We start from the raw sequence: 25,579 nt of genomic DNA on the forward strand, positions 1-25,579 counted from the left end.
GGTAATGCTCCGGGTCTCGGCGGGGCACTGGAAGTTGTCCACCTGCCCGGTAGAGCTCACTGCCACCATTGCCACTCCTCCGGGGCAAAAACAGGCAACAACAAGTGGAAAATCCAGCCTATACTTAGTTTTTCTCTGTTGCTCCCAGTTGGAGCAGTTCATTGCCATGTTGGTTCATTAATTTTAAACACCAGAAGGACAGAGAACACTTCAAGAAGCTTAAGAAAAATGTGTGAAGTCTGACAGCACATTATCTGGGCTCAAGTGGTTCGTGAATTACTGTTCAGCTGTAACAGAATCTAATGAAGGATGTGCAATTTCCAATTTTTTTATTGTCTATCAGTAAGTATCTACATTGTTTTAAATGTACTTTCTCCTGTTTCAAAGACATACCATTAATTTCTTATCTCTGTATAAATTGTAACAGGTCATAAATTTCTACCAGTTTGGTGCCAATATACTGCACACTATTGGGCAGTGGTTAGGCTGTAAGATAGAAGACGCTTAAACCTGCAAACACCCTGCATTCAGAACTAAAATCACTCCATTGCTTTTTTAAGAAAGATTTAAAAATCATGTCAGAGTTTTTCTTAAGTCTGTTTTATGCAGTATTTATGGTAGGATCACTATAGGAAACCATTTCTACCTCTAATGACACAGCCAGCAGGATTGCTCCTTTAAACTGCAGCATGGAGTGAAACGGTGGAATTGGTCAGTATCCATAAAGGTGAGAATTAGGCTCACTCATTTGTTGTGTGCAATTATGAATGGGCTACAAAAATATACCCTAAATGGGAAATTACCGTGCAACACATCCCAGAAGAAATGTACAATACTTAAACAAGAGAACACTGCCATTTAAAGCTAATATGTGAATCATATGAGCACAATGGAATTCTGAAATAAAATTCTGAAATTAAAATCCTAACCCTAACCCTACATGACTTTAGGTGCCCAATTGAACAGTCGCACTTGCAATCCAGAGATGCATGCAGTCACATTCTGATTTGTATCTGGAGTACTGCTATTGATTATGCAGGGATGAGTATTGTGATACTAATACAGTATTATGTTTTCTAGACTTGTCTTCGGCATCCAGACTGTGAATCAGCAAGAATAAACAAGGGAGGCGTTTTCCATCGCATGAGGTTGGCTTTAGATCAAGTGATAGAGATTGTCACGGATTCAAGACAGAATGGTGAAAATGAAATCCATCCCACCAGTATCTATGCTGACATCAAAGAATTTAAAGTAAGAAAGAGAGAATAAGTTAAATGAAAATTGCATATTGCACGTCTGTTATTTCAGTTACATATACAAAAGTTTCAAGAGCATCAACATTTCTGTTGCTGATCTTATTAGATAAGTACTTAACATATTTGTAAGACATCCTTCTGTGCACTGTTTTCACGCAGGTGTTAACCCAGTTATTTTAAAGGGGTTGATTCCGCTGCTCAAATAACGGACAGTTGAATGTCATGCGAGCAAACTTTGCCAAAATGGCTTTAAATTATTAAAACACAAAATCTGTCATAGTTCTGTTTTGAAACAAACATTGCTGTGCTAACAGATCTGTTAGGTTACGCTAATGCTCTGCATTTATAAATAGCTCTTACTGTGTGGTTTGCTTTGCAGTAAAATCTGCAAACACTGATTCATGACAACACGTGGGCATCTCAGAGAAAAGCTTAGCTCATTGCTGCTGAGTTCGCTTGTCATCTGGAGGTGGTACAATAGTACATATTGATCAGAAATGCAACCTGGAGCTTTTTCATGAACTACTTGAATCCGAATTTGAAGCCATTTTCTAAACAAATGATACAACAGGAAGTGAATATGCTGCAATTTAAAATATTGAGTCTTCAACAAGAATATAAATAATCACACTAAATGTCACAAAAAAACAAAATTGATATTTATCCCCTTACTACTTATCCAAACTTTGTAGTTTTAAGTGGGACATGCAATTGCTATACCGAATGCACGTAATCTACTTACTGGGAATATGTTATAGACTGCTAAACTGTGGAAAGGAAACCAAGGGTAAAATGCGTAGACAAACTAGAGAGATATAACAATAGATTCGTAGTTGCAAGAGATTTTAGTTATCCAGAAATAGAATGCGAAAGCGAGTACAGTAGAATAATTATTTTACTTGACTGGTAATTCAGAGGCCTTGACAAATAATCCAGAGATGGCGAGTTCAGATCCCAAAATGGCAGTTTAAGAATTTGAATTCAGTTTAAAATAATGTGGAAATAAAAAGCAGGCATTAGTAAAAGTGACTGTGAAACTGTCGGATTGTCGTAAAAATCCAACTGGTTCATTACTATTTTTTAGGGAAGGAAACCTGCTGTCCATACTCTGTCTAGCCGATATGTGACTCCAGTCCCTCACTAATGTGGTTCATTCTTAACTGTCCTCTGAAGTGGTCTAGCAAGTTACTCAGTTGTATTAAACTGCTACAAAAAATGCAGCAATTCAAGAAGGCGGCCCATCATCACCACTGCCACCACTGCTTCTCAGGGCAACGAGGAATGGGCAATAAATGTCAGCCATACCAGCAACACCCACAACCTGAGAATATATATTTAAAAAGTTTTCGGTGAGAAAAGGTGATTTTTTTTTTGCACTATGTTCAGGACTGTTTTCTGTGTTGCTGTGTCAGTGTCAGCTGTGGCTCAGTGGGTAGCACACTCGCCTCTTGGTTGTGAGTTCAAGTCCCATTCCAGGGACTTGAGCACATAAACCTAGGCTGACACTTCATAGAAACATAGAAAATAGGTGCAGGAGTAGGCCATTCAGCCCTTCTAGCCTGCACCGCCATTCAATGAGTTCATGGCTGAACATGCAACTTCAGTACCCCCTTCCTGCTTTCTCGCCATACTCCTTGATCCCCCTAGTAGTAAGGACTTCATCTAACTCCCTTTTGAATATATTTAGTGAATTGGCCTCAACTACTTTCTGTGGTAGAGAATTCCACAGGTTCACCACTCTCTGGGTGAAGAAGTTTCTCCTCATCTCGGTCCTAAATGGCTTACCCCTTATCCTTAGACTGTGACCCCTGGTTCTCGACATCCCCAACATTGGGAACATTCTTCCTGCATCTAACCTGTCTAAACCCGTCAGAATTTTAAACGTTTCTATGAGGTCCCCTCTCATTCTTCTGAACTCCAGTGACTACAAGCCCAGTTGATCCAGTCTTTCTTGATAGGTCAGTCCCACCATCCCGGGAATCAGTCTGGTGAATCTTCGCTGCACTCCCTCAATAGCAAGAATGTCCTTCCTCAAGTTAGGAGACCAAAACTGTACACAATACTCCAGGTGTGGCCTCACCAAGGCCCTGTACAACTGTAGCAACACCTCCCTGGCCCTGTACTCAAATCCCCTCGCTATGAAGGCCAACATGCCATTTGCTTTCTTAACCGCCTGCTATACCTGCATGCCAACCTTCAATGACTGATGTACCATGACACCCAGGTCTCGTTGCACATCCCCTTTTTCTAATCTGTCACCATTCAGATAATATTCTGTCTCTCTGTTTTTACCACCAAAGTGGATAACCTCACATTTATCCACATTATATTTCATCTGCCATGCATTTGCCCACTCACCTAACCTATCCAAGTCACTCTGCAGCCTCATAGCATCCTCCTCGCAGCTCACACAGCCACCCAACTTAGTGTCATCCGCAAATTTGGAGATACTACATTTAATCCCCTCATCTAAATCATTAATGTACAGTGTAAACAGCTGGGGCCCCAGCACAGAACCTTGCGGTACCCCACTAGTCACTGCCTGCCATTCTGAAAAGTACCCATTTACTCCTACTCTTTGCTTCCTGTCTGACAACTAGTTCTCAATCCACGTCAGCACACTACCCCCAATCCCATGTGCTTTAACTTTGCACATTAATCTCTTGTGTGGGACCTTGTCGAAAGCCTTCTGAAAGTCCAAATATACTACATCAACTGGTTCTCCCTTGTCCACTTTACTGGAAACATCCTCAAAAAATTCCAGAAGATTTGTCAAGCATGATTTCCCTTTCACAAATCCATGCTGACTTGGACCTATCATGTCACCTCTTTCCAAATGCGCTGCTATGACATCCTTAATAATTGATTCCATCATTTTACCCACTACTGAGGTCAGGCTGACTGGTCTATAATTCCCTGTTTTCTCTCTCCCTCCTTTTTTAAAAAGTGGGGTTACATTGGCTACCCTCCACTCGATAGGAACTGATCCAGAGTCAATGGAATGTTGGAAAATGACTGTCAATGCATCCGCTATTTCCAAGGCCACCTCCTTAAGTACTCTGGGATGCAGTCCATCAGGCCCTGGGGATTTATCGGCCTTCAATCCCATCAATTTCCCCAACATAATTTCCCAACTAATAAAGATTTCCCTCAGTTCCTCCACCTTACTAGACCCTCTGACCCCTTTTATATCCGGAAGGTTGTTTGTGTCCTCCTTAGTGAATACTGAACCAAAGTACTTGTTCAATTGGTCTGCCATTTCTTTGTTCCCCGTTATGACTTCCCCTGATTCTGACTGCAGGGCTCCTATGTTTGTCTTTACTAACCTTTTTCTCTTTACATATCATTAGAAACTTTTGCAATCCGCCTTACTGTTCCCTGCAAGCTTCTTCTCGTACTCCATTTTCCCTGCCCTAATCAAACCCTTTGTCCTTCTCTGCTGAGTTCTAAATTTCTCCCAGTCCCCGGGTTCGCTGCTATTTCTGGCCAATTTGTATGCCACTTCCTTGGCTTTAATACTATCCCTGATTTCCCTTGATAGCCACAGTTGAGCCACCTTCCCTTTTTTATTTTTACGCCAGACAGGAATGTACAATTGTTGTAGTTCATCCATGCGGTCTCTAAATGTCTGCCATTGCCCATCCACTATCAACCCCTTAAGTATCATTCGCCAATCTATCCTAGCCAATTCATGCCTCATACCTTCAAAGTTACCCTTCTTTAAGTTCTGGACCATGGTCTCTGAATTAACTGTTTCATTCTCCATCCTAATGCAGAATTCCACCATATTATGGTCACTCTTCCCCAAGGGGCCTCGCACAGTGAGATTGCTAATTAATCCTCTCTCATTACACAACACCCAGTCTAAGATGGCCTCCCCCCTAGTTGGTTCCTTGACATATTGGTCTAGAAAACCATCCCTTATGCACTCCAGGAAATCCTCCTCCACCGTATTGCTTCCAGTTTGGCTAGCCCAATCTACGTGCATATTAAAGTCACCCATCATAACTGCTGCACCTTTATTGCATGCACCCCTAATTTCCTGTTTGATGCCCTCCCCAACATCACTACTACTGTTTGGAGGTCTGTACACAACTCCTGTGCTGAGGGAGTACTACACTGTCGGAGGTGCCGCCTTTCAGATGAGACATTAAACTGACTGCAAAACCTTCTATAGATATGTGAAGAGAACAAGATTAGTGAAGACTGATGTAGGTCCCTTGCAGTCAGAATCTCGGGAATTCATAATAGGGAACAAGGAAATGGCAGACCAATTGAACAAATACTTTGGTTCTGTCTTCACTAAGGAAAACACGAATAACCTCCCGAAAATACTAGGGGACCAAGGGTCTGGCGAGAAGGGGGAACTGAGGGAAATCCTTATTAGTCAGGAAAAATGGTGTTAGGGAAATTGAAGGGACTGAAGGCTGATAAATCCCCAGGGCCTGATAGTCTGCATCCCAGAGTACTTCCTTAAGTGGCCCCAGAAATAGTGGATGCATTGGTGGTCATTTTCCTACATTCTATAGACTCTGGATCAGTTCCTATGGATTGGGGGGTAGCTAATGTAACCCCACTTTTTAAAAAAGGAGGGAGAGAAAACGGGTAATTATAGACCGGTTAGCCTGACATCGGTAGTGGGAAAAATGTTGGAATCAATTATTAAAGATGTAATAGCGCATTTGGAAAGCAGTGATAGGATCGGTCCAAGTCAGCATGGATTTATGAAAGGGAAATCATGCTTGACAAATCTTCTAGAATTTATTGAGGCTGTAACTAGTAGAGTGGATAAGGGAGAGCCAGTGGAAGTGGTGTATTTGGACTTTCAAAAGGCTTTTGACAAGGTCCCATACAAGAGATTAGTGTGCAAAATTAAGGCACATGGTATTGGGGGTAATGTATTGACGTGGATAGAGAACTGGTTGGCAGACAGGAAGCAAAGAGTGAGAATAAACGGGTCCTTTTCAGAATGGCAGGCAGTGACTAGTGGGATTCCGCAGGGTTAAGTGCTGGGACCCTAGCTATTTACAATATAGATTAATGATTTAGACGAAGGAATCGAATGTAATATCTCCAAGTTTGCAGATGACACTAAGCTGGGTGGCATTGCGAGCTGTGAGGAGGATGCAGGGGAACTTGGACAGGTTAGGTGAATTGTCAAATGCATGGCAGATGCAGTGTAATGTGGATAAGTGTGATTGCAAAAACAAGAAGGCAGATTATTATCTGAATGGTGACAGATTAGTAAAAGGGGAGGTGAAACGAGACCTGGATGTCATGGTACATCAGTCATTGAAGGTAGGCATGCAGGTATAGCAGGCAGTAAAGAAGGCAAATGGCATGCTGGCCTTCATAGTGAGGGGATTTGAGTATAGGAGCAGTGAGTTCTTACTGCAGTTGTACAGGGCCTTAGTGAGACCACACCTTGAGTATTGTGTGCAGTTTTGATCTCCTGATCTGAGGAAGGACATTCTTGCTATCGAGGGAGTGCAGCGAAGGTTCACCAGACTGATTCCCGGGATGGCAAGACTGACATATGAAGAAAGACTGGATCGACTAAGCTTATAGTCACTGGAATTTAGAAGAATGAGAGGGGATCTGATAGACACACATAAAATTCTGACGGGATTGGACAGGTTAGATGCAGGAAGAATGTTCCCGATTTTGGGTAAGTCCAGAACCAGGGGTCATAGTCTAAGGATAAGGAGTAAGCCATTTAGGACCGAGATGAGGAGAAACTTCTTCACTCAGAGAATTGTGAACCTGTGGAATTCTCTACCACAGAAAGTTGTTGAGGCCAGTTCGTTAGATATATTGAAAAGGGAGTTAGATGTGGCCCTTACGGCTAAAGAGATCAAGGGGTATGGAGAGAAAGCAGGAATGGGGTACTGAAGTTGCATGATCAGCCATGATCATATTGAATGGTGGTGCAGGCTCGAAGGGCCGAATGGCCTACTGCACCTACTTTCTATCTTTCTATATTTCTAAACTGCGGCCCCATCTGCTTTCTCAGGTGGGCGTAAAAGATCTCGTGGCAGAATTCCGAAGAAGAGCAGGGGGGTTATCCCTGGTGTCCTGTCCAATATTTATCCCCAATCAACATCACATTGCTATTTGTGGGAGCCTACTGTGCCCAAATTCGCTGCCACATTTCTCACATTACAACAGTGACTGCACTTCAAAAGTACTTCATTGGCTGCAAAGTGCTTTGAGATGTCTGGTGGTCGTGAAAGGCGCTATATAAATACAAGTCTTTCTTTTTGCTCAAATGAGGGAAGAAGCACTAATTGACCTGGAGCATAAAGTATAATGAAGTGGAGCAAAGAGGTGACCTAAAAGTAGGGAAATATTTAGGAAGCAATGATCGCATTATTAGTAGTTTCAGTGTTAGAATAGAAAAGGGAAAAAATATGAACAAGGGTAATTGTCTGAAACAAAGCAAATTTTAACAAAATTAAAAAGGGACTTTGTCTGGATTAAATGGAAGGGAAAATTGGAAAAGAGAACTCTTGATCAGCAGAGATAAATATGTGAACAGGAGATGGAAAGGGTAAAAATCAAACCGATTCCAGTATGGAAAAAGGTGAGTGTAACATAGTCCAGTCTGTGGATAAATAGGGAGATTAGATTAAGTTTGAAACTTTAAAAAAAATTGTGCTTGCAGGGCAAATAATTAAATAGAAATCCAGGACAGATATAAATAATATAGAGAAAATAGGAAGAGGAGTAGGCCATGGAGCCCCTCGAGCCTGCTCCACCATTCAGTGAGATCAGGGCTGATCTGTACCTCAACTCCATTGTCCCACCTTTGCTCCATATCTTTTGATATGCTTATCCAACAAAAATCTATCAATCCTTGAAAGCTCTAATTGTCATAGCAACCACAGCCTTTTGGGGGATAGAATTACAGATTTCTACTACCTTCTGTGAAAAAGTGCTTCCTGGTTTCCCTCCTAAATGGCCTCGCTCTAATGTTAAGATGAGGTCCCCTCATAAAGTAATGTAAATGCTAGAAAAAGATGGATTAAGAGGGAGGTTGAGAAAATTTAGCAAAATAACATGAACGGTAAGAATAAAAGGCTTTCATATAGGCACATTAGCAGTAAGAGGATAGCTCAGGTCAGATGAGGCCACTAGAATGGATGAAATAGTGCAACATGAGGGAATGGCATAGATAATAAATAACGACTTAAATACTTTGCCCCAGTTTTCACAGAGGGGTGGATTTGGGATTGTAGAACCACCAGAGGCAGGCGTAAAATAGCAAATGGAGGTTATTATTCACCTCGTACTAAAGAAGTGAATAAAACTTAAGGTGGATAAGTCATCAGGACCTGATGGTTTATATCTTAGGAGCTTTGGGAAGAAATAGAGGCTCTGACTACAATTTTTCAAAATCCTTTGGAAAAGAAAATTCTGCCAGAGGACTGGAGTGTGGAAAATGTGACTTCCCACTTCAGGAATGGAGATAAGACAGGAAATTATAAATAAAAACAGAAAATGCTGGGAATATTCAGCAGGTCAGGCAGCATCTGTGGAGAGAGAAACAGATCAATTCAGGTCGATGACCTGGAAATTATAAGCAGGTTAGTCTTGTTTCAGCTGTTGGTAGATTACCATTGGTTGATTTTTGATTTGCTGGGTACTCCCAACAGCAGAGGGGAAATGTCCAGACACCCATTATGCTAGGTCTGTGGTCCAGTTGCACTCCATCTTCACACTTGGTGGTATCACGGTGAAGGCCTGCTCCTTGAGTCTGTAAGAGGTGTTGTTTTTTAAACCAGAGGTATGAAAGATTATGATATGGTAAATAATGATGGACTATTTCCACTAGTTGGTAAGAGAGTAATGAGAGGGTACAAGTTTAAGAAAATCAGAAAAAAAGAATATAAGGGTGAGGAAAATTACACAGAATGGTTAGAATGTGAAATTGTCTACCTCAATCCATTGTTGAAACTGAATCTGTATAAAATCTTTTAATATGTAACGAGTTGTTTGAACTAGTTACTTAAAGTGTATGGGGGCGTGAGCAGAAGTGTAGGATTAGATTAAATGAGTCATGGAGAAAAACAATAGTGTGGGCTTCATGGGCTGAACAGTGTGTTCTTGTGCTGTAACATTCTATGATTCTATGGTTCTGTAACTGCATTCTAATTAATAATAGACCAAAACAGAAGCAATGGCTTTAATTTTCAAATTTATGTATTGTGTATATTGTGATTTATTTTTATGTGCATTGCAGTTAAGGGAGAGAAAAATACAAATAATGCAATTATTTATACTAATTTTTACAAAAATCAAAATGAATGATAACAAAGGTGGGTAGTGGAAGATTTCATTTCTCTCTCAATTTTCATGAACAATTTTATGATATATATAGGATAACTAGGTTATCAGTCATTCTCAGAAAAGCACCTCACAATTATATTAGTATGGATTTTTATATTTCCTACATCAGTCGTCTTTGATCTCTTTGAATGAAACTGCTAATTTAGTGCCAAATTATGAGCAGTTTAATATGTGAGTCTATTTTCACAAAGTGCTAGGTTGAAATTGTCCAAACATATTTATATAAAACTCATTTATGTAGAACCTTCTCGGTGACAGAGAAAGAGACATTCATCTTATCAACCTGGGCTCGGTTAGACCTCTGGTCACACAGGTATAGTGTGCTAAACCACAGTACCAGCCAATTTCCAGAAAGCTGCAATCTATCTCTTATCTTACTCCGATTTTAATCAAGTGTAGAATAAAACATTATTATTACTTATAATGGGGAGCCTGTAGCATAGTATATTTGGTATATTAACATGCTGGGCTGCAGAATGAAAGATTTGTACTCATAATATTCCTACACCGTGAGATTGTCTAGCTTAGCCAGATCATTCTTGCGAAATTGTCAAATGGCAATGAAACAGTTCTTAAGAATGAGAAAGAGAAAATCTGTTCACTACATTTTTGTTCCACACCTCTTTAGTGTCTCTGGTGAAGAATGGTACATGGACAGGGAAATCTAATTATTGACAGCAAGATAAATAATTGACAACAATGAAGAAAGATAAGTTATCATGGATGACTATTGAAATACCTTACAAAGCTTAGACAGATAAACCGGGTGAGATTCCATTTGAATTCTAACTGGCCTAAGCCCATCAAATGTAGTTAAGTGGCCATTGAATCTGCCAGATCCAATGGGGGCCAATTTTCCACATGGACGATTTTTGGCGCAGTTGTAGAGATACGTCCGATTTTTTTTTTTAGTGGCCGACTGCGCAAAAAAAAATTCCAAGTTTCGCCAGAATAAATTTTCATTTTGGAGCGGCACAGATTGTCCTTACTCTCTGTGGGTGGAGCTTTAAGGTCGGCGGCAAAAAACTGAGGTTGCCAGGTTAACGAGGGACACACTGAAGGGCTGAGGCTACAAAGTAAAACATACAAGATACAGCAAGACAGATGCAGGTACTTATTACCATTGCCAAGATCTCTTCACTTCTGCTTATTGGAAGATTGTAGTGACAAACTAATCATACTTTGCAATATTTATTTCTTTAATTTTAGATGAAACAGGCCTAATAAAATGAAAGTCATTCCACACACAATCGCACATTAGGTTACCGCTTTTTTTGAAGAACCCCGGTGCCGCTGCTATCCTGGACTGAATGGTCCCCTGCCGGTACCGCTGCTATCCCAGGCCGAATGCCCCCCCCCCACGTGCTGCTGCTATCCCAGGCCGAATGGCCCCTACCGCTGCTATCCCAGGCCGAATGGCCCCCTACCACTGCTATCCTGGGCCGAAAGGTCCCCGGTGCCATGTCTTCAGCTCCACTAAAACAATGGCGCCTTCTCTGCGCCGATTTTCTTAAATGCAGGTAAGGTTTTTCAGAACGGTGCACTGCACCGTTTTTGAGAAAATCCTACTTGGCCAAACCCGCTTAAGTGGCCAGAAATGGCGCAGCCGGCACCCCCAGTGACGTCATAAAATCGGGAAGTAAGAAAATCGGCCGTAAGTAGTTTAGGATGACGCAGAAACTTTGATGAAACTTGCAGATTTTAGTCTGCTCCAAAAAATACAGCGTAGGCAAAAAAAACGGCGCAGAATGGTGGCAAAAATTCAGCCCAATATTTCTTGTGAATTATGCCAAAGAATATAATTATATAAAAGTTCCAACTAAATATTAATGTTTAAAAATTGATATATTTTGCCACTAACTTTATTAATTAGCCTTTCTGCTTGTTCAGATGAAGGTTGAAGGTTTACGAGACAACTTGCATGGAATGTGTAAGGAAAACCTCACGACGATGCTTGAGCTAATCCTGGAGCACACAGAAGACTTCACCGATTCTGCATACACAAGCCATGAATACCGAGAGCGTATCTTAGAACTATCCAGGCAGGCCAGATTAGAACTGGAGCAGCTGGTTACCGTGTGGAAACAAGCAGTAAGATTTAGTTTGTTTTTATATAAAGCTGAAATGCTTTAAAATATATAATTTAATTACAAGCTTTCTTTATCCTTTGATATATCTATAACTTCTTTTGTACTGTACATTAGCTAAGTCACAGCTAGAGTACTTTGTGCAGTTTTGGGTACCCCATTAGAGAAAAGACATTGGCCTCAATTTTGGCCCAGCCCGTTTTTCGGTGCACTTACCGGAGTTGCGGCGCTTTTCTCCGTTCAGAAGTACGCTGAAAAATTTCCTTCCCACTTTGACCGCTGTCCGGCCTCTTCCCTGTGGTCGCGCAGCATGGCCAGGCGAGTCGGGGGTGGAGCCAGCATCCTGCACCAAAAACTGTGCCAGGACGTGCAATGGAGTGTCCGCACATGCGCAGTAGCTCCTCGCCCCCAGCCTCTCTGTGTCTTGCTGCAGCAGCTCTGTGGGACCCGATGCCAGCCACTGGAATCATTCCCCACCCCCCACCCCAGCCCAGGACGAGTGACCTCCCTGTGCAATTTCTAAGAGATCAATCACACAGGGAGGCCACTCGGCCAGGGCTAGGGGCAGGCAGGAGAACTGATAGTGCTCCTGCATGGATGATTTCTATCAGTTCTGCTGCCTGCCCCTAGCCCTGGCCGAGTGGCCTCCTGCACCGGCTGTCTTCCCGGACCGAACTTTAAGATGAAGGTCGGACTTACTTCAATGTTTTATTTGTTACTGAATTCTTAGAACTTTTTGTTTGCAAGGTTTGGTGGTTTGTAAGGCTTGCTGCTTTAGGTGCAGGTTCTCTCCGCTTCTCTTCTCACCCCTATCCCAGGCCGAATGGTCTCTGATGTACTTAGCTGCGCCAATTTCTTTAACTCTCCGCAAAGGTTTTCTGAAGTGGCCACATACGTTGGCCTAAGTAGATTTGGAGTAACTATTAGCTGGCCAAAGTTGCCTAAATGGGCAGAACTGGCGTAGGTGGCTGGTAACGCCTCCTTTTGAAAAAAAAAACGAACCTAAAAAAAATTGTAACTAACACTGGTGAAAATTGATTGAGGAAAATGGGGATTTTTAAGTTACGCCAGAAAAACCAAGTTACTCCAAAAAAAACGGAGCAACTCCTGGCCAAAATTGAGCCCATGGAAATTATGGAGAGCATAGAGTGTAGATTCACCAGGATGATGAAGGAAGGGAATGTTATGAGGAGAGACTTTGAGACACTGGGACTATTTCCACTGGAGTAGAGAAAGCTAAGAGAATATTTGATAGATATATTTAAAAGTTATAAATGTTTTTAATAGAATGAGTAGGAAAAAGACTGTTTTACTAGTTGAGGAGTCTGTGATGAGAAGGTCATCAATTTGAAATGGTCACTGAGGGATTGGGAGAAATGTATTTATGTCGAGTACTGTTGGAGCATGGAATGCTTTGCCGCAGGAAGTGGTTGAAACAAACACTCTTTTAAGGGAATATTTGATGCAGAGGAGGATGCATGGTAACAGAGAAGAGAATGGAGCAGTGAAATCAGTTTTCGGTTGCTCTAGCAAAAAATTGACACTGACTTCGTGGGTTAAATGGCCTCCTTTTGTGCTGTCGATATCTGGTTCTAATGTCGAGGCCTAATTTTTAAACAAGAACATATGTTTGTTACTGTAATTCACTGAGCAATTTGCTGTCGATAAGTTGGGAGTAAATAATTAGCATCTTTCTAACTCTTAAAATTGCTACATATACAAGATGGCTCAATGTATTTTATCTTTCCTCTAAATATTTGGACATATTTTTGTGTTATTTGTGGTAAAGGAAGTTAGCATTGGGGAATGGAACCTTTCCCTTTCAGGCCCCCAGTGTGAAGATCAAGCACTCCCAGTCAGATTCAGGTTCAGCTAAATAAACTGCGTTGCCCCAGTAGTGTGCGTTAGCTCCAGAAGAATACCCCTACAACACCTGTATGACATTTTTACTTGCCACCCAAATTCGTACTTTAGTTGTCTAGTGACAAACTAGTACTGATCTTCCATGGGCCAAAGAAAGTGCTTTGGAAAGCATCTGGGATGTTTTGTTATATTAAAGATTTAGGGAGCGAAACTGGGTTCAGTAGCACCTGTTTTTTGAGCGCTGCGAGGTCCCTTAAATTCCAAAATGGCATCCGCAGTGCGCACGCACACATCTGATGCAAAGTGCGCCAGATGCCATATTGGTAATGGGGTTCGCGCGCGTGCACCTAACGTCCGCCGGAAGTATGCAGAACAGCACTGCGATTTTGGAGCTCCACTTTGCAGCCTATGCCCTCTCTCAGCCTGAACACACGTTCAACGGTATGAAGGATGCCCCCACCAGCACAGTTTAAAGGGATCAACTACTTACAGGTTAGTTGCAGGATTATTTCTTCTTGCTGTTGCTGTAATTCTACACGTTTTGGGTGCTTTTCCATACTTGTTAAAAGTTTCAATAACCTACAGGGTGATGAAATACTTTTTTGGTGATCGGTTGCTTCCAGAATGGGTGGCCTAGTACGGCTTCCTCTTGGCATTGAGTATGACTGGGGAAATGAGCAGAGGCCACGCAGAGCAGGACAAACTGCCATAAGAGGGAGAAGGAGGAGTGGGAGAAGGGCTCTTCGCAAGAGGCCATATTCGCAGAGGGTCTTCAGGGAACTGATCTGCTGGGGAACAGATTGCAGGAGTGTTGTGATGCCCTGAAACCACCTTTGCACACTGGTATTCAGAACCACGATGACAGCAGTCTGAGCTTCCACTGCAGCACTCAGACATTGAGTAGATGCTGCTTGTGCTGCAGTGGAAGCTGAGACTTCGGCCATTAGATCCTGCATCATGGTTGGCTCCACAGGTGTGTTGATGGAGGTGGTCACCTTGTTCGATGTTGGAAAGGGTGGGCTCCAAGCTCTGCACAAAGCCTTGTGCCAAGTTCGTGCTGGACTCCTCCAGGCTTCTTGACATTGAAAGCAGGTTTTCCAATGCACCAGAAATTTGGGTGTGTATACCAATCAGCCTTCTTCTGTAGCCTGGCCCATCGAAGGCATCATCTGACTCCTGCTGAACTGGTGGGTGACCTCACCATCCAGGGAGCTGGCACCTGCGCTTTCCATTCCCCCTGCCCTAGCTGCAGCTCACTTGTGCCCGGTGTCTCACCACATGCAAATCCCGCCTCTAGCCTATCCTCTAAATTATGTGCATTGTCAGTATCTGAGCTGGTGACTGCAACTGTGAAATTGAGTGATGGTGTGCCTTCATCATCACTGTCTTCTTGCTCTTCCTCCAGTGCCTGGGCAGATGGCTGTTCTTGGGTGTCTGAAAGGAAAAAGGGACAATGGTAAGGTTATGCTGAGGAGAGAGAAGAAAATAAGAAGTACATGCTTATACCATCAGCAGTTTCTCTTCTCAGACAAGACTGTGGGATGAGGTGGAAGTGGGATGTGAGAAGGAGGATTAGGTGTGAGGATGCAATCATCTTCAATGGCTTCAGCCCTGCTGGTGGCTGCAGCCTCAGCAAAAGCCCTTCCCATAATGGCCAACACCGTCTCCTCCATGGGGATTAGAACATGCAGGCGCGCCTCTCCCCCTCTGATTAATTCCAGCTGCCTCGAGTTGTACGCCATCTTCTGCAAGAGAGAGGGAAGTGTGTTAGTAAGTGTCGTGCAATATGTTCAGGTGATGTGGCTGTCATTGAATAGCTGGCAGTGTGTGCAAAGTGTGAGATGTGGATGTGAGACTTGCAACAGTGCAAAGTGTGTGAGGGTGAAGTGAAGCAAATGCATGTTGGGTAGGAGTCCTGATTGATAGAGATTGTTGGTAGATGAGTGATGGGGGTGTGGTACATTGAGCAGTGGCTCAGGCACGAGGTGCAGTTGGTAGGATATGGCATTTGAAGATGCGTTCACTGACTTTGACCACTTGTATGATGCAAGATGTCTTGCGGCACTGTATCCAGGTTCTTGTGGCTAGACTGCTGGCATTGACCTGCGGATATCTGTTTCTACTGCCGCCTTATTGTGTATCTGGAGGGCCTTGTGCCCCCCGAGGATACAGGACATCTCTCCTCCTTTCCACCTCCTACATAAGAACATAAGAACATAAGAATTAGGAACAGGAGTAGGCCATCTAGCCCCTCGAGTCTGCTCCGCCATTCAACAAGATCATGGCTGATCTGGCCGTGGACTCAGCTCCACTTACCCACCCGCTCCCCGTAACCCTTAATTCCCTTATTGGTTAAAAATCTATCTATCTGTGACTTGAATACATTCAATGAGCTAGCCTCAACTGCTTCCTTGGGCAGAGAATTCCACAGATTCACAACCCTCTGGGAGAAGAAATTCCTTCTCAACTCGGTTTTAAATTGGCTCCCCTGTATTTTGAGGCTGTGCCCCCTAGTTCTAGTCTCCCCGACCAGTGGAAACAACCTCTCTGCCTCTATCTTGTCTATCCCTTTATTATTTTAAATGTTTCTATAAGATCACCCCTCATCCTTCTGAACTCCAACGAGTAAAGACCCAGTCTACTCAATCTATCATCATAAGGTAACCCCCTCATCTCCGAAATCAGCCTAGTGAATCGTCTCTGTACCCCCTCCAAAGCCAGTATATCCTTCCTTAAGTAAGATGACCAAAACTGCACACAGTACTCCAGGTGCGGCCTCACCAATACCCTATACAGTTGCAGCAGGGACCTCCCTGCTTTTGTACTCCATCCCTCTCGCAATGAAGGCCAACATTCCATTCGCCTTCCTGATTACCTGCTGCACCTGCAAACTAACTTTTTGGGATTCATGCACAAGGACCCTCAGGTCCCTCTGCACCTCAGCATGTTGTAATTTCTCCCCATTCAAATAATATTCCCTTTTACTGTTTTTTTTTCCCCAAGGTGGATGACCTCACACTTTCCAACATTGTATTCCATCTGCCAAACCTTAGCCCATTCGCTTAACCTATCCAAATCTCTTTGCAGCCTCTCTGTGTCCTCTACACAACCCGCTTTCCCACTAATCTTAGTGTTATCTGCAAATTTTGTTACACTACACTCTGTCCCCTCTTCCAGGTCATCTATGTATATTGTAAACAGTTGTGGTCACAGCACCAATCCCGGTGGCACACCACTAACCACCGAATTCCAACCCGAAAAGGACCCATTTATCCCGACTCTCTGCTTTCTGTTAGCCAGCCAATTCTCTATCCATGCTAATACATTTCTTCTGACTCCGCATACCTCTATCTTCTGCAGTAACCTTTTGTGTGGCACCTTATGGAATGCCTTTTGGAAATCTAAATACACCACATCCATTGGTACACCTCTATCCACCATGCTCGTTATATCCTCAAAGAATTCCAGTAAATTAGTTGAACATGATTTCCCCTTCATGAATCCATGCTGCGTCTGCTTGATTGCCCTATTCCTATCTAGGCGTCCCGCTATTTCTTCCTTAATGATAGTTTCAAGCATTTCCCCCACTACAGATGTTAAACTAACCGGCCTATAGTTACCTGCCTTTTGTCTGCCCCCTTTTTTAAACACCAAGATCTCCAGTGCAGCATCCGAAAACCTGGGTGCCCGTTGTCTCCCATGGTCATCCATTCTTCACTGTCTTCCCAGGTCAGATTTAGTTGTAGACCGACTCCCAGAACCTGCCTTAGCTACAGTGCACCTCCCCTTCAAGTAGTGCATTTTAGTAACGATATTGTGTCCCCTGCTGATGCGTGCAGCCAATGACCAGTGTAGGTAGAGCTGGCTGCACACAGAAATCATTATAATCAGCAGGCTGCACGATGTTGGCATGCTGCCTGCATTACACTGAACAGCCGCGGCTTTATCGCGCACCGCGATCCCTGCGCCCATTTTAGGAGGCTATCTGATTTAACCCCCATGGTGTTGATGTGACGTAGTTTGATTTGCTACTGACAATCATTTTATTATGCGACTTCTATGTAGTCAAGGATACGACGATGCTTAACTTAATCATCATCAACAGAACATTGGCTTGGTATATTATTTGCATAACAAAATATGAACTGTATTCAGTTTAGCATAATTAAGTTCAGGATTATAGCATCATGGGCTCAGCTGTACTCAACTTAATATACTTTATCGACAATGTTCAGCTTTGCCGATTATAATACATGCTTGGCAAAGTTAGCCCTTTTCTGTTGATGTACCGAATTAAGGGATCGCTGCCTTGGTCTTCCAGTTTATGTATTTAACTTGAACAATGTTATATGAACGTAGTGATTTTGGTAGCAGTTCCAGCTGCTGTTATCTCTGTAATGATGTTTGAATTAAAAACTGCTGAAAACTAAAACCTAAAATCTAGGCAAAAAATGTGCCTTTTAGCTTATCAATATTAAAACATTGTGCCAGGTAATTTGAATCATTAAAGCTTTCAGTAAGATTAGAATTTCAAACTTACTGTATCTGTCAAAAGAATTTCAACGCTTGGCATTTATTGTTAACTTTTAGTTCTAAAATCCTACTGTTCAAAAGCCAAATGCAGAACAAAGTCACTCTGCTTGGGCTCAAAATTGGCCAGGAGTTGCTCCGTTTTTTTGGGAGCAACTTGATTTTTCTGGAGTATCTTAAAAATCCATATTTTGCACATTCAATTTGAGCCAGTGTAAGTGAGTTAGTTAGGATTTTTTTAGTTTTGTTTTTTTTTCAAAAGGAGGCATTACCAGCCACCTACGCCTGTTTTGGCCATTTAGGCCACTTTGGCCAGCTAAGAGATACTCCAAACTAACTTAGGCCAGCATATGTGGCCGCTTGTGGAAACCCTTGCGGAGAGTTAAGAAATCAGCGCAGGTAGGTACATTGGAGGCCAGCAGAACTTAATGATTTGACTAAAGAATGTGAATAGGATCAAACAGCTATATAGAACATCATATGACAAACCTTGCAAAGTTAATTTACTATACAACAGAAGCATTCATGGAAGCTTAAACTACAAAATAAAAAGTAAAACATAGTTGAATTAAATTGCCCTAATCTCTCCACTAATTTAAACAACTATTTGTTTTCAATGATTATACTAGGCCAAAATTGAGCCCATATTATCTAAATAAAGTCTACTTCAATAAATAAGATATTTTCTCAGTGTTCCTCCATCACTTATGTTCTTCTTTTACAATAGCACCAGGTAAATAGGCTTGACAAATGGTTACCACTAGTCACAAGAGATAAAACATATTTACATAATTTTTTCAAAATATCCAAATAAAAAATGAAAGTAAGTAAGTCCTACCCTACCTTCATCTTCAGCCCGGGAAGGCAGCGGGCCGGCCTGTGCGGTGGGCCACTCGGCCTGGGATAGGGACGGGACGCACCAGCAGCCCGTATGATTCATCATCATCATCCCACTTTTCAAAGTGATTTGATGGACTCAAATGGATATATTCCAAATAATTGTGCATATGGTCTTTCCCAACAAAAAAAAAATACTTTTCCCCGAACGGCACGATCTCGATATCCGGTCCGAACAAGGCATTTTCTCCTGCACCAAGAACATTTCTCTTGCTTCTATCTCTCAGGCCAGGCATACCTCTAACTAGCATCAATTATGTCGAATTTCCATGCTGCAGCATGCACACTGGGGGCAGGAGCTACTGCACATGCGCACACACTCCAATGCGCATGTGCAGACGTCCCGGCACTGTTTCCAACGCGGGACGCTGGCTCCACCCCCGACCCGACTGGCCACGCTGCACGAAGACCCGGGAGAGGCCGGACAGCGGCCAAAGTGGGGAATCAATATTTTAGGAGCACTTTTCCACGCAGAAAGTCGGCGCATCTCCAGTGAGTGCGCCAAAAAAAGGGGTGGGCCAATTTTGAGCCCAATGTCTCTAATAGTGTGCCTTAGCTGAACCAGTGTGACATTTCAATATTCCACCCAAATGCAAGCTTGTCCGTTGTAAATGGCCAACTAGTTTTAGCCCTTTTCTAATGATCTCTTCTCAACTAGATTCATTCAATAGTCAGACTGGTCAATCGTTAAGAAATTATCAAAATATTTGTAAAGAAATTCATTATAAAATATGGTTGGCAATAGCTTCTCTTGTACTTCTATTTTACATTCCCTCTCCTGTTATCAGAATAAATTAATGTTTAGCCTGTTGCAATAATTTGTTTTACTTGTTTCTCGAAAATGTATTTAAAATTTTGATTTTATGCCCAATTCTCAGTTTAAAATTTCCATAAAATGTAGGAAGGCTTTTCCTATCACTAGTCATGGCTGACAGGCAACAATAAGTTCATGAATTCTCAGGAAAATTCTAAGAAATGTTGAGCCAAAACGTCAACTTTAGGGGTTGAAATAGATTATAAAATGCAACATGGCTTAAGAATCAGTGATTAACATGCCTGAGGCTGTCAAGAACTTGAAAACATCCCTTTCATCACCTCACCACAATCATTCCTGCAAAGATAAGAGTTGTCTAAGTGTCAGCAGAAAGAAGCACATTTGTTCTGTTTTTTAAAAATTCTACTTTGAAGATTTCCTCAAGTAAATATAACCAGAATACACAATGAAAGGGAATCATCTTCTTCTGCTGTAGGTTTCTATAGATTGAGGCCATGCAGACAAAAGCACAGACTTCAGCTCAAGCTTGCCCTTAAATTGTTCCAATAGTATCAAATATACCAGACCTAGGGGGGGAAATTTGTTCATGTGCGAAAGGGATTGATCCTTGCGCCTGAATCGATTGGCTCAAGCCACACCTAATATTGGATCTTGGGCCTCATTATGATCAGCTGTCTTCAAGCAGCTCGCCAGAGAAAAGGCCTCAAAGATTGGGTCCTTCAAGGAGACCGGGGGACGACCAGGAGAGGGGGCATGACCGGGAAAGGGTGGCGGCAGGAAATACTGGGTAATAGCAAGTGAAATGGCTAGTTCCGATGCATAGGTCTTCAGCATTGCAGCCATGATGTGATTAGGGCCCATGATATTGTGCCTAATGCAATCAATTCTTAATGTCAAATGGGGTGAACTGAATTGAATGGACATGTATCTATGATGAGGATTTCGGCAGGAGGCAAAGTAGGATTATCCACTTAACAGTTTTGACTGAAGATGCTTGCAAATACTCTGCCTTGTCTCTTGAACACACATGCTAGACCCCATAATGGTTGCGATTGGGGATATTCATGGCTCCTCCTGTTAATTGTCCACCATCATTCTTGACTAAAAGTGGTATGGCCAGAGAGCTTTTTTCTTCTACATTGGCTGTGTGACCACTTAACTCTGTCTGTAGCCTGCTGCTTTTAGTGTTTGGCAAAAAAAAGTGTTGAACCAAAGTTGGTATCGCAGCTTGATGTTGATCAAGATGTGAGGATGTTTCAGACCATAAAGTTACAGGTTGTCACTGTCTAATCATCTAGGGGCTTATCCAGAAGCAGGCATTGCCACTACCAGCTTCTTCCAACTGCTGGGGTTCAGGGCTCTTGCTTGTGCTTCATTGGTAATAAGGCCATGCTGTTAAGGAGCCCATCTATATGGTCATCCTACTTTTTCTGCCTAGTAGTCTGTGAAGCAATCCAGAATTGAATCTGTTGATTCACCTGTTCATTATTTTGGTGCATACAAGTTACTGGTATGCAATTCTGCTGCTGATGACCCACAGCTCCTCATGGGCAGTTTTGGGCTGCTGTCCCACTTAGACAGTTGTGGTGCCACACTACACAATGGGGGATGTCCCCAATGTGAAGGCGAGACTTTGTCTTAACAAGATCTATGTGGTGGTCACTCCTGCCAATACAGATGTGTCTGTGACCGATAGGATGATGCAGGCCCTGTCTGGTAGCTATGTTCTTAAGGACTCAAACATGGTCAGTAGTACATTAAAGTCCCCCACCCAAACTACATTCAGTGCCCTTGGTACCCTTTATGCTTTCTCCAAATGGTGTTCAACATGGATGAGTACTGAGTGGACCAATATCTGGTGATCATTAGGTTTCCTTGACCTTTTAATGACCCGAAGCCTTAAGATCTCATGGGGTCTGGAGTCATGTTGAGAACTCCACGGGCAGCTCCCATCTGGCTGTATACTGCGGTGCCCCCACCCACTGGTTGCTCTATCCAGCAAATGGGAAAGGCCATAAATTGGGATAGCGATGAAATAGTCCTGGATGCTGGCTGATAGATATGTTTCGGAGAGTGCAACTGAGTCAGGCTGTTGCTTGACTAGTCTGAGAGACAGTTGTCCCAACTTGGGCACAGTCCCCAGATGTTAGTGGTCATTGCTTAGCTCAGTAGGGAGCACTCTTATGTCTGGAGTTACTAAACTGAACCTAGGAAATCAAATTCCTTCACCTGTTTATTCTGGTTGGAAATTGAACAAGTTTTACACTAGTTCAAGTGCTCCTGCATCTGATGTGTTGTCATGTAATAAGTTATTCTAATGACTGGTCTTTGCTGTAAAGGTCAGTGAATTGAAATACTTTGCTCACTTACCACTCTTACTGGAGCAATATTAACGCCTCATCGTAAATGTCTACCAAAATTAGTTTCTTAATTTGTTTTGTTTTAAGAGATTATCATTCCACCCTGTTCCACAATAATTCAGAGAGGGACTATAGATTCTGCTATGTGGAGGAGGAGAGAGTGGTCCAGTAAATTATTTTGTTCTATGGAAACTAAACATTCGATAAATGTGTTGACAAAACAGCAACACTCTGTTTCTAATTCTAGCTCTACCTTGAATGACAGGGAGAAATTACCCCTGGAAAATTTAAAGGTCATTCACGAAGACCTATGATCAAAACACAGACTAATTTTAAACCTGCTGCAATTGAGAACAGACAGTTTGGCAAAGCTGTTACAACCTCAGCTTTGGGGCCTAATTCCTCCCTCTTTACTAAAAGTGTGCTATACTTATGGTATGTTGTGGAGAATTAGCAAAGTGGAAAATCATATTATTCTCAAAAATGATGGAGGTTCCTTTACTTTATATGCCAGCCCTCCATCCTTCAAAAGGAATTGAATACTGACTTTATCTGTTTATGGTTTAAACCCCTCCCCCCTGTCTCCACCACACTCACCTCCAACAAGAAGTGTGAGATTGAGACCATCCGATCAGCTGCCTCTGCGAGTTCCCTTCCATCCCCTAGCCTACCGGGCCAAACTTCCTCTGAGGTTTCCCCCTGCCATAGCCCTAAACTCACATCTTTCTCTAGTTTCTCTTTGATCTCCCCTGTTGACCTCTCCAAGCTCATCTTGTCCACGAAACCCACTTCCTGCTCCCTGGACCCTATTAGTCACTGGGTGAGCAGAAATGTTCTACAATTAAATATTGCGAAGACCAAAGCCATTGTCTTTGGTCCCCGCCACAAACTGCGTTCCCTAGCCACTGACTCCATTCCTCTCTCTCGCATCTATGAGGCTAAACCAAACTGTTCGAAACCTAGGCATAGACTTAGAAACATAGAAAATAGGTGCAGGAGTAAGCCATTCAGCCCTTCTAACCTGCACCGCCATTCAATGAGTTCATGGCTGAACATGCAACTTCAGTACCCCCTTCCTGCTTTCTCGCCATACCCCTTGATTCCCCTAGTAGTAAGGACTTCATCAAACTCCCTTTTGAATATATTTAGTGAATTGGCCTCAACTACTTTCTGTGGTAGAGAATTCCACAGGTTCACCACTCTCTGGGTGAAGAAGTTTCTCCTCATCTTGGTCCTAAATGGCTTACCCCTTATCCTTAGACTGTGACCCCTGGTTCTGGACTTCCCCAACATTGGGAACATTCTTCCGGCATCTAACCTGTCTAAAACCGTCAGAATTTTAAACGTTTCTATGAGGTCCCCTCTCATTCTTCTGAACTCCAGTGAATACAAGCCCAGTTGATCCAGTCTTTCTTGATATGTCAGTCCCGCCATCCCGGGAATCAGTCTGGTGAATCTTCGCTGCACTCCCTCAATAGCAAGAATGTTCTTCCTCAAGTTAGGAGACCAAAACTGTACACAATACTCCAGGTGTGGCCTCACCAAGGCCCTGTACAACTGTAGCAACACCTCCCTGCCCCTGTACTCAAATCCCCTCGCTATGACGGCCAGCATGCCATTTGCTTTCTTAACCGCCTGCTGTACCTGCATGCCAACCTTCAATGACTGATGTACCATGACACCCAGGTCTTGTTGCACCTCCCCTTTTCCTAATCTGTCACCATTCAGATAATAGTCTGTCTCTCTGTTTTTACCACCAAAGTGGATAACCTCACATTTATCCACATTATACTTCATCTGCCATGCATTTGCCCACTCACCTAACCTATCCAAGTCACTCTGCAGCCTCATAGCATCCTCCTCGCAGCTCACACTGCCACCCAACTTAGTGTCATCCGCAAATTTGGAGATACTACATTTAATCCCCTCATCTAAATCATTAATGTACAATGTAAACAACTGGGGCCCCAGCACAGAACCTTGCGGTACCCCACTAGTCACTGCCTGCCATTCTGAAAAGTACCCATTTACTCCTACTCTTTGCTTCCTGTCTAACAACTAGTTCTCAACCCACGTCAGCACACTACCCCCAATCCCATGTGCTTTAACTTTGCACATTAATCTCTTGTGTGGGACCTTGTCGAAAGCCTTCTGAAAGTCCAAATATACCACATCAACTGGTTCTCCCTTGTCCACTTTTCTGGAAACATCCTCAAAAAATTCCAGAAGATTTGTCAAGCACTTTCACAAATCCATGCTGACTTGGACCTATCATGTCATCTTTTTCCAAATGCGCTGCTATGACATCCTTAATAATTGATTTAATCATTTTACCCACTACTGAGGTCAGGCTGACCGGTCTATAATTCCGTGTTTTCTCGCTCCCTCCTTTTTTAAAAAGTGGGGTTACATTGGCTACCCTCCACTCCATAGGAACTGATCCAGAGTTAATGGAATGTTGGAAAATGACTGTCAATGCATCCACTATTTCCAAGGCCACCTCCTTAAGTACTCTGATGGGATGCAGTCCATCAGGCCCTGGGGATTTATCGGCCTTTAATCCCATCAATTTCCCCAACACCATTTCCCAACTCATAAGGATTTCCCTCAGTTCCTCCTCCTTACTAGACCCTCTGACCCCTTTTATATTCGGAAGGTTGTTTGTGTCCTCCTTAGTGAATACCGAACCAAAGTACTTGTTCAATTGATCTGCCATTTCTTTGTTCCCCGTTATGACTTCCCCTGATTCTGACTGCAGGGGACCTACGTTTGTCTTTACATATCTATAGAAACTTTTGCAATCCGCCTTAATGTTCCCTGCAAGCTTCTTCTCGTACTCCATTTTCCCTGCCCTAATCAAACCCTTTGTCCTCCTGTGCTGAGTTCTAAATTTCTCCCAGTCCCCGGTTTCGCTGCTATTTCTGGCCAATTTGTATGCCACTTCCTTGGCTTTAATACTATCCTGATTTCCCTTGATAGCCACGGTTGAGCCACCTTCCCTTTTTTATTTTTACACCAGACAGGAATGTACAATTGTCGTAGTTCATCCATGCGGTCTCTAAATGTCTGCCATTGCCCATCCACAGTCAACCCCTTAAGTATCATTCGCCAATCTATCCTAGCCAATTCACGCCTCATACCTTCAAAGTTATCCTTCTTTAAGTTCTGGACCATGGTCTCTGAATTAACTGTTTCATTCTCCATCCTAATGCAGAATTCCACCATATTATGGTCACTCTTCCCCAAGGGGCCTCGCACAATGAGATTGCTAATTAATCCTCTCTCATTACACAACACCCAGTCTAAGATGGCCTCTCCCCTCGTTGGTTCCTCGACATATTGGTCTAGAAAACCATCCCTTATGCACTCCAGGAAATCTTCCTCCACCGTATTGCTTCCAGTTTGGCTAGCCCAATCTACGTGCATATTAAAGTCACCCATTATAACTGCTGCACCTTTATT

The 25,579-nt window shown here is 42.8% G+C and overlaps 1 protein-coding gene across 3 annotated transcripts in view; it reads left to right on the plus strand.

The window, feature by feature from the left end:
* Positions 1-25,579, plus strand: part of ctnnal1 (catenin (cadherin-associated protein), alpha-like 1) — a 407,031-nt gene that overhangs the window by 336,488 nt on the left and 44,964 nt on the right. For all 3 annotated transcript variants that reach the window (XM_070880044.1, XM_070880045.1, XM_070880046.1), the window contains 2 exons: positions 1,081-1,251; positions 11,496-11,696. In XM_070880044.1, the coding sequence (XP_070736145.1) occupies positions 1,081-1,251; positions 11,496-11,696 (372 nt within the window). The remainder of the gene's footprint in view (positions 1-1,080; positions 1,252-11,495; positions 11,697-25,579) is intronic.

Source organism: Pristiophorus japonicus, chromosome 5 (genome assembly GCF_044704955.1).
Source record: "Pristiophorus japonicus isolate sPriJap1 chromosome 5, sPriJap1.hap1, whole genome shotgun sequence".
NCBI lineage: Eukaryota > Metazoa > Chordata > Chondrichthyes > Pristiophoridae > Pristiophorus > Pristiophorus japonicus.